The sequence below is a fragment of the Oryzias latipes genome, chromosome 7, assembly GCF_053564925.1.
Source record: "Oryzias latipes strain Hd-rR chromosome 7, Olatipes_Hd-rR_3.1".
NCBI classification, from domain to species: Eukaryota; Metazoa; Chordata; class Actinopteri; order Beloniformes; family Adrianichthyidae; genus Oryzias; species Oryzias latipes.
In genome coordinates this window covers 11,202,501-11,212,823 of record NC_136243.1, presented here as the reverse complement: position 1 = coordinate 11,212,823, position 10,323 = coordinate 11,202,501, and the positions used below count along the sequence as shown (strand labels likewise).

Below are 10,323 nucleotides of genomic sequence, written 5' to 3'. Positions count from 1 at the left end.
CAAGGGGACCCTGATCCAGAACCAGGAACCGCTCTCTGACCCATCTTTGGAGGAGGTGATCAACCAGACTGAGCTTTTGTTCACTCTGAGATTCCTCCGCCTGAATACAATCCGTCCTTGGAGCGGGACAACTGAACCAAAACGGCCACCATAGTGGTGCATTATGGGATATAAACAGAGTAGGAAGGAGGTAACCGTGACAATAAAACACAGGAACTCATTGAAATGTGGTCGGCTGAATGCAGACCTAATAAAACAAGTTTTAACGTGAAACACATTACTTTGCACTGTTTTCCCCGAATTCTATACATCAAAAACAACTATTTAATAAAGAATTTTTAGGACACACTGCTAACAGAATTACACTAATCCAGCTTAGACGTAACAAATGTGTGGATGTTTGTCACGCTTGAGCTTTGTCTAACTTGTATGGTGATAAATCTAAAATTAAAAAAAAAAAAAATCACTAAAACTGTTGTTTTCTAACTTTATTAGCAGCATCCTCTTGACATTAGACAGCAGCTTGCTGAATATTATGCATTTTTATGGTCTGCGTAATTTTCACAAATAAAGCTTCCTTCAGAAACGAATTATAAAAAAATGAACGTTGTGTTGTTTTTCTGATGCCTGGTACCGGTCCACGGTTGAAATGACAGATTGTGAGGTGACGCTCTGTTCTGTGAGAGTGAAAGTTAAACTAGAGACACTTCAGATGTTCTTTATTTCACTTTTAACAGAAATTGTAGTAAAAAAAATCCTTAAATATATGCAGGTTGTTTTGTCATTTCAGACGGCATGACCATGAGATCTCTGAGGGGGAGGCTAAAAACTGCGACTCTAAAGGCTTGATGTATGGCGGCGAGGCAGAAATGGGAGGAAACGTTCGTGTCGGTGCAGCCGTCAGAGTCCGTCTGGAGCTCAGCTCTCATCTGCCTCCAGGTTGATGTTGTCTCCAAACTTGGCGTAGAGCTGGACCTTCAGGTCGTTCAGGACCTGCTGTATGGATGATACTCGCTCCTCGTAGCCTCTGACCTCCTCCTCTAGCGCCTCCTGTTCACGGAGAAGAAGAAGTTGTTGATGAGCAAGAAAACTTCAGGAGAACAGCTAAGTCTACTCTGACTTTCCAAATGACAGACAAATGCAGCTGCAGGAATTTGTTTTTGCTGACTAAGGACTTTAAACATTTTTAGGAGAAAATTTTCTTGTTTTAAGTAAGCTTTTATTTTGAAAGGAAGTGTTTTGAAAAAAGAATCATTCTAAAAAGGAAGAAGCAATGTAGCAAAATGTAGATTCAAAATTTTGTTTAAAAACATCATATAGATTTTTTTTAAACTTATGTTTGAATAAAATGTCATGAAGTTTCTTTTTCTGCAATTTATTTTGGAAAATGTCGTTTCCTTTTAAGCTTCAGTAAAAACTGGGACCAACTGAAGCCACAGCCACTGCAGTAATGATGAAGCCAAACAAAAAGTACAATTATCATAATATACAAGTGTTTGATTGTTTTTTTTAAACTAATAATTTAACTTGAAATGGGGAAATGGGCATGTTGGTGGATGTCAGTCAAAAAGCTCCACCAGAAGAATCTGAACGATGGTGTTAAAGCATGACAGACCGCAGACTTGCTACACACAGAGATCTTATTTGAAAAAGATTTTTCTAGAAATGTTCCAGTTAAGGTTGAGCTATATCCAAAATAATGCCAGAATTACAGAATGGTAAAATCAATTTGGCTCCCATCAGCCACCATCACTGTGTGAATGTGAGTGTAAAGCGATTTGAGCCTTCTAGGAAGGTAGAGTAAACATAAATTAACCCATTTGAACCACTTTATTAGTAGCATTTATACATAAAGCCAGTGGGGATCTTTATTAGAGTGAGTCCTGGATCGCATAAAGTACAAATTCCTTTACTGGAAATATCACCAATAACGCAGCAAACAGCCACATTCTTATTATTTTTCCTGAATTTAAAGCAGTGGCATGAGATCTGGTGCTGGTATGGATTGTAATTTTTCTTTCAAGGATCTTTTATCCTTTCTCACTTTCCCCATCTTGGCAGTAGATGATGTCACTGAAGGCTGTCTTTTTCATAAAAAAGGGAACATGGTAGGGATGCCACTATTCTCTGCTTAGAACCAAACATTTGTTCCATTGAACCGAATGGTGGAGAAAGTGAAGCAATAGGCCGGTCATACAATCTAATCACTTTTTAGTGGAGGTCTAATGATTCGCCAGTTAATTAATTTATATTCCGATGATTCAACCAGATCGATCTGTCTGAGGCATGTTGGTAATTGAATTCACCTATACCATTATAAAATCTTTTCTAAACGAAATAAATCGATTATAATTGATGTTGGGAAATATCATTTGGATTGAGGCTCAGTAGGTTTATTTTACGATAACGTAAAAACGAGCAAATGCATCACAGCGGAAAACACATGAGCAAAAAAATGATCCGTCCATCATTCCAGTCTAATGTGTGAAAACACAATGAATTTAGCAAAGTCATGTGACCATCCAGTGTGCTAAAATGTTCTAATAAAGTTCCTTTTGGATTCTTTGGATGTGGAAAAACAGCAGAACTTTAGGAAACTAAAATGTGAATGGGTTTGACATTCATTTTTCTTTACTTGTTTGTCTGCACACTTATTTAATTTACACTTGATGATCTGGAAGAAATACAAGGAAAGTGGAAAACTTTACCAGCACTGTTTAGTACCAGCTGTTTATCCGAGTCACACTGGAGGAATTTTTGGCTAAACCACAAATGAGGATTTGAATCAAACCGTACAAATGGATGGTTACACCACAAAAGTGCCTGAAAGCTAAAGATTTAACAGTTACTTGTCAAATAGAAGACCACGCCCCCATTTTGGGTCAAACAGATTCACTCCCATTAGACTTATTATGGGTAGTTCGTTTAATCATACATGAAAAACCAGGCTGCATGTGTTTGTTCCTGTGACCATATAGTTTTTTTTCATGTAATGAGGCTTGTTTCTCCAAATAAAGTTAAAAGTCATTTGGTTGATGGATTTGATCATTTTGTTTGGGATGGCATTAGAGTAAGATGGAATAATACATCTAGACCAGTGTTTTTCAACCTTTTCTGAGCCACGGCACACTTTAACCTTAAAAAAAATCCTGCGGCACACCAGCATCCAAAAATTAAAAAAAAAAGAGAAAGTCATAGTCTGTATTGATCTACAGCCCCTCCACAATCTCACATGCATTTTTGAGATAATTGTTACAGAAAAAGCTGGAAACTGCAGCTGTTTTTTTCTAAAAGATGCAATAAAAGTTAAGTTAGAAGATTTAAAAAAAGTTTGAAGTGTGTTCGTTGTTTTCAAGACTAACAACAGATCTCCTTGTGCGCTGTCACCTTCACAACCCAATGCATCATGGGAGATGTAGTGCATTAAACGGCCGGTGGAGATCGCTTTTCTGAGCTTCATTGTTTTGTTCACTTGTTCCACGGTCTGATACCGGATTCTGTGGAAAGTTACACCGCTAAAGACGAGCTTTAGCTGGTATTTTTGTTAGAGCTGAGCGACTTTACGAGCTAAATCGGGACAAGGAAGTGAAGACTTTAACCACTTCTGATTGGTCAAACTGATGACATGTGATTAAGCTCCCCAAGAATGATTGGTGGAGACAGTCAAAGGGGCGGGACTTTTCCAAAATACAGCCGGAGCTGCAGCTGAATCGCGGTACTGTACAGTCATTCTTATCAAATGTGTTTAATAAAATAAAATAAACGCAAAGAAAAAGTATTTTATGATCTTTTATATTCCTAACTCCTCAGTGTTTTATCAGGGCCTGTATGAATGAACAGAGAGCTGAAATCCTGGAGATGGAAAATGTTTTTAGATCAGTTAATGAGGACAATTTCCCACGGCACACTAGTTGAAAAACACTGATATAGACAAACCCTCCATCTTTGTCAGATAGATCCGACCCAACAGCGAAATATCTCTTTGGAGCCACATATTCAACCTCGTCTTACATTCATTAAGTTTTTCACCCACATTCCTTGATTGCCTTATTTTTTGGTCTTTGTTGATATAGATGCCCAAGTATTTAACTTCTGATTTAATGGGGATATGATTGATTTCTTTTAAAGGTGTGTCATGAATAGCCAACAGTTCACATTTCTTTAAATGTAAGTTTAACCCTGATGCTTTGGAAAAGTGTTTTACTTTTTCAATAGCTGCTTTAATTTGATGCTCATCTTTTAAAAACAGTGTTGTGGCGTCTGCTAGCTGGCTAATAATGATCTCTGTGCCCAAGACATTTAACTTTTTGATTTCACTACAATTCTTAATATAAATTGCCAACATTTCAGTGGCTAATAAGAACAGATACGGAGAGATGGGACAACCTTGAGGGATCCCTACATCAACTTTGAAACTTGGGGTGGTGCCATTAGGAAGGATAACACAGCTATTGATATTCTGATATAGACCATAGATTAGGTTTCTAAATTTAGTACCAAAACCCAAATTTTCCAGTGCTGTCATTATAAACGGATGCTCCACTGAATCAAAGGCCTTGTAAAAATCCAGAAAGAGAATAAAACCATTATCTTTTATAAGGTGTCGGTATTCAATGATGTCCATAACCAGTCTTATATTATTATGAATTGAACGGCCCTTCAGAGAACCAGATTGTGTTTCCGCAATAAGTCCTGAGAGTCCGGTCTTGAGACGAGAAGCGAAAATGTACGGTAATAATTTGTAGTCTGAATTTCTTAAGGTGATAGGTCTTCTGTTGTCTATAAGTCTAGGATCCTTGTCAGGTTTTGGGATAAAAAAAAAATGTGTTTGTTCCTGTAGAGAAGTTCAAGTAGAGGGGGCAAGGGGGCCACCTAGTGGCCACCTTGTGAACTACACCTGAGCTTTATTCTTTTTTGTTTTTTAATCAATCTTCAATCTTGGCGTAGATTGCAAACTGATTTGGACAAAAGGAGTAAAACAGCAACTTTTTACAGATGGTAATGGTTGTTTTGGAAGGTGTGCTCTTAAAACAGCTCTACTCTACTTCCTCTGCCAGAAGAAATCAGTTCTCTATTAACTTCTGCGAGTCCGTCTATAAACCTAGGGAATTTAACGGCCACTCGTTCTCACACTGTAACATTTTTGGATCATGTAAATCAACGACAAATCTTCCCAGTAAATGCGTGCAAGATCAAATTGTCTTCTTAAAAGGTTTTGAATATCGTCTGCTTGCTGCTCACAAAAATACCTGTAAAAACAATCCCCCAAATATATATATCCCCCAAATATATATATATATATATATATATATATATATATATATATATATATATATATATATATATATATATATATATATATATATATATATATATATATATAGCATTGTTGTGATTTAAAATTAATCCAGGTGGATCCACTTTTTTGGTTAAAGTATATCTGAAGGTTAAAGTTAAAGTATATCTGAAGCAAGGAACTTCTGCAAAATTGCTTAATATTTTATTGACCTTTTAAGACTAAAGTAGTCACAGACCTCAATGTGATAGAAGTGAAATCCAGTCTGAGTAAGTCACCTTGTTTCTCTGCTGCTTGGTCAGCAGTCTAATAAACAGAAATCTATTGTTTTGCTCTAATCTTTAAAAAGACAAAAAAAAGTTAAAGTTGTCTTCTTTTTTTAAACTGCACATCTGCGTCTGTCTGACTGCTAATTGTGTCAAACAAAGTGTCAATCATTTCAGGCTGACCTTTGCAGACTCCAGCATCTTTTGCGTTTCTTCCTGCGAGTGGCTGACAAAAACGCCACCGATCTGGTACGGGATGAGCATGGTGTCGTCATCCAGCATCATGATGTCATCACTGGCGTCCTGCAGGTTCTGCAGAGTTTTCTAAGAGGAGACATCAAGCGGCTGTTAAAGATGAGCGAAAGCAACAACAAAACACGTCAACTGGTGCTTATCCAGCTGTGTTTCAAAATGCCTCGCCAACATTTGTACATAACATTACGATTCTGGAGAGAAAAGTTCTTTCATAATAAAGCATCACTCAATGATAATAAATAAAGGCAGTGACTTTAAATTCGTCTATCCACCTGCAGTTTTTAGGGTAAATTCTAGTTACTTTTCTATATTTTGTTCAACCTGTAGGTCAACACAGTTGTAGGATTTCTCCTCTACCTACTTTGTTTGCCTCGATTTCGTTTTTTAGCTCCTTGATCCGGCTCGTGTTCCTGGCAAATTTGTTGATCTTCTGCTGGTCTTCAAAGGTGACCACGATGTCTTCAACGCCCTGAAAAAAGTAAACACTGCACGTTACAGAGACTACCTCAAAAGCTTTAGATAGAGTTAGCTTGACAAGTTAACTATCATGTGTGTGTCGTTGTGCCACCTCTTTAATTGTTACTATTTTATAATTGTCGTAAATGTCAGAGCTAGCAGTTACATTTCTGATTCATTAGAGTTAGCTAGCTAACGCTGCACGTTTCTAAACCGCCGCTTTAAAACAAAACTAGCACACGCAAGTGACTCTTTTACTTTGAAAGCAGAACCTCTTGTTTGAACAGTTTCTATAACTAAAATTAAAAAAAAGCATCATCAAAGGAAGAAAACAGAATATTTGTTTGAAAAAGGCACTTACTGCTGTTGCCTTCATGGTGGCTGCTGCCATCGTGCCTTCTTCGACGGGAAACAGACGCTGCTGCTGCACAGAGAGGTTAAGCGACACCGCCACCTAGCGGCTTGGATGGTTATTACTACACAACCCACTGAACGCCTTCTAACGCCAACAGGAGCTTGACACGAAATAAATGTGTTTAAATGAGCAAGACAAAAAAGATTTGAGTTTGGAAAAGTATTTCTTTGTTTTAAAAGTGCTTCTCAGTAATACACCATCTAATGGTGGCACATGTGACCATGCAGAATTAAATTAAATTAAATTAAATTAAATTAAATTAAATTAAATTAAATTAAATTAAATTAAATTAAATTAAATTAAATTAAATTAAATTAAATTAAATTAAAACAAATTAAAACAAATTAAATTAAATTAAGCACAGAAAGAAATTGGTGAAGTTGTTTTTTTTCTGACATAGAAAATTCACCCATCTGCCTTTTAAACTTGCTTTGGGAACCAGAGGTTGCTTGAGCCTGTCCCAGCCACCACTGGTTGAAGGCGGGGGTACACCCTGGACAGGTAACTAGTCTGTTGCAGGGCTAACCAACCCCACATTCCCATCCAGGGACAATTCAGAGTAACAATTAACCTATGAAGCATGTTTGTCAACTGTGGGAGGAAGTCAGTGTGCACAAGGAGACCACACCAACTCAGAAAGGACCCAGCTGGGATTCAAACCAGGGCTGGGAGAAAACAGTGCTAATCACTACACCACAGTGCAGCTCTTATATAAAGATTAGAAAAAAAATCAAAGGCCAACATGTTAAAGTTAAAGGCTACAGCACTTCTTCTGACACTTCTATAACAGAAGAGGCAAATAACACAAATGGTAACAAACAAAAAAACCGAGACAACCAAGCAATGGCTCTTCTCAATTGTACATTGACCCAAATCAAACAGGTAAAAATGCTCAAGGAAGACTACGACGTTGTGCAATTTTAAAGACTGACTCTGATCATCTTTGGATCCATTTTAACAGTGTTCCCATGTGGTTTTCAATTATGTTCGTGCAGTTTTAGCTAAAATAAGAATAACCAAAAAAAAAACTGTGTCATAGTGTAGAACATAGTGTCTGCAGAGCAGCAGGAATTCATTAGAAATTTGCTTTTGAGTTGTGGGTGGGGCTCCTTCCTTTCATAGTTGTATAGAGCTTTCGGTTTACCTGCTCTCCTGGTAGCTTACAGCCCCTCACGCCCCCAACCTACAGCCGTACAGTTTTGAGTCAGATGCCAGCTCATCAAGACTTCTTCTTCTTCTGGTTCACAACCATTTGAATCAACAACTGTTCAGAAATGTGACTTTCTTTATAACCTCCGTCATCCGAAAAATGCCAGAAGAAAACGTTAAAAACACCAAAAACACCTTTTTTTGAAGAAGGTTTAATCTTTTTCAACGTGCAGAAAGTACCTCTCAAAAACTGCAGCCGTTTGTTCATAAAGAGAAGAAAAATAGACTTGTTGTCATTAACAGAAGTCATTTTATGTCAACAAAAGGGTTGTGCAGCAGAGTTTAACAAATGGCTTCCTTACAGGTCTCCCATTGTGAAGACCTGCTTTAAATGATTCGTTTTTAACAAAACTGTAACGTTTTTATTGGTTTTACAGTATTGTTTTCTCAGCCATTTGAAATATCCTCTACATAGTGAAAACAGCCGTAGTTTCAGCTGATCTTAGAAACTAACTAGTTGTACCTGTTTAGCAGAACTTTTCGGTTGTTTTATCATCTGCAAAAGCGCTTCATCTTATTTTTTCCCTCTCTTACAGCATCAGAGGAAATCCTCCGTGGTTTTGGCAGAGCTTTCTGTCTGTTTTTGCCTTTCGATCACGCAGCTGGTTTCAGATAACCCACGTTACAAGATTTAAACGTTACTCATTCTGCTTAAGCTTTTTATAATCACAGACAAATGCTGAAAACATAACCTACAAGCCTGCCAAAGCTGATACTATAACATCCGGAACTGCTGCTGTGTGCATGTTTGGGCAGCAAACAGAACTGCACCTAAGATCAAATATTTACCACATCGGAGGGACAAATCTCAATTCTGCGCGGAGCAATTGTGGCATCAAATTCCTCCAAACCTCATGAGTTTTATTTGATCTGCTGCTACTTCTACCATAAAATCAATAGGTCTTTTGTCAGAATGGAGCTGCTGATAAAAGCTTGTAGGCTGTTTTGCGTTGGAACTTCATGAAGAGTTGGATTGAAGTCTCTCAGCTGCAGCCTTTGCATGCAGTCATAAGAGCACAATCCAAATCCAACTCCCACCTCAGTGTGCAGGCTTTACGCAACAATCAGGACATTGTGTTCACAGATTCCAAGTCTTGTCATCATCAATTTCAATACATTTTGCACATTTCTTCCTTTTTTTTCCCTGGCAATTTCTATTATAACTTTGCTGACAAATGGCAAAATACTGCAGAATGAAAGGGCTTGAATAAAATGTGGCTTGACAGGTGGGTGTTGTAGGAAATCAAACTGAATTATGATTGCTCTAAAGGCTGAATGCACACAAAATCTTTATTAGAAAAATCTCTTGACTTGGGAAACGGCAACAATAAAGCAAATATGGGACTAGTAAAATAATGACTGTAGATCTGTTTTAAAGGTGGATGGAGAACGAGTACAAAATATTCCAAAGTTACTGTAAGAGGAACTCAAAGCAAGAGTGTAAACACACTTTTTTTGATTTGCTGTCACACCGTCATGCACATCCTGTTGGACATTTAACAGTCATTGGTACAGATGGTTAATGGTTTTTCATTCAAGTTTGCAGTGGTGTACAGAGCCTAACCATCTCTGACATCCATCCATCCATCCATTCATCTATTTATCCATTTATCCATTCATCCATCCATTCATCCATTTATCCATTTATCCATTCATCCATCCATTCATCCATTCATCCATTCATCCATCCATTCATCCATTTATCCATTCATCCATCCATTCATCCATCCATTCATCCATTTATCCATTCATCCATCCGTTCATCCATTCATCCATCCATTCATCCATCCATCCATCCATCCATCCGACCATCCATTCATACATTCATCAATTCATTCTTCAATCAATCAATCAAATCAAATCTTTATTTGTATAGCACTTTCACATCTTCCAGACATCCAAAGTGCTGCACACGTATAACTACACTAAAACCATAGGTAAAATTCAAAGAAACACAGTAAAATGATAATAAAATCATCAATAAAAGAAAACACACAAAAAAAAAAAAAAAAAAAAAAAACTGTCTAATTATCATTCTCTCTGGTGTTAAAAGCCAATGTAAAAAGATGAGTTTTTAGCAGAGATTTAAAATCGTTTAAGGATCTGGCAGATCTCATAGACAGGGGGAGACGATTCCAGAGTTTGGGAGCAACCACTGAAAACGCTCTGTCCCCCTTGGTCACCAGTCGAGTCCTTGGAACCTCTAAGAGCATCTGGTCTACAGATCGCAGAGCTCTACGAGGACAATGGCTCTGCAGGAGCTCAGAAAGATAAGGAGGTGCCAGACCATTTAAACATTTAAAAACCAAGAGTAAGATTTTAAAATCAATTCTAAAAGAAACAGGCAGCCAGTGCAGAGAGCGCAGTATTGGTGTGATATGATCACGCCGTCTGGTCCCCGTTAGAAGTCGGGCAGCGGAGTTCTG

General features: G+C 37.7%; 1 protein-coding gene across 1 annotated transcript; it reads right to left on the bottom strand.

Moving 5' to 3' along the window:
* Positions 1-702: 702 nt before the first annotated feature.
* pfdn4 (prefoldin subunit 4) lies at positions 703-6,786 on the bottom strand. Its single transcript, XM_004086289.5, has 4 exons — positions 6,635-6,786; positions 6,179-6,286; positions 5,746-5,886; positions 703-1,050 (listed from the first exon to the last, which is right to left on the bottom strand). Exons 1-4 carry the CDS (start codon positions 6,662-6,664, stop codon positions 919-921), a joined length of 411 nt encoding a protein of 136 aa, XP_004086337.1. The 5' UTR covers positions 6,665-6,786; the 3' UTR covers positions 703-918.
* Positions 6,787-10,323: the final 3,537 nt, after the last annotated feature.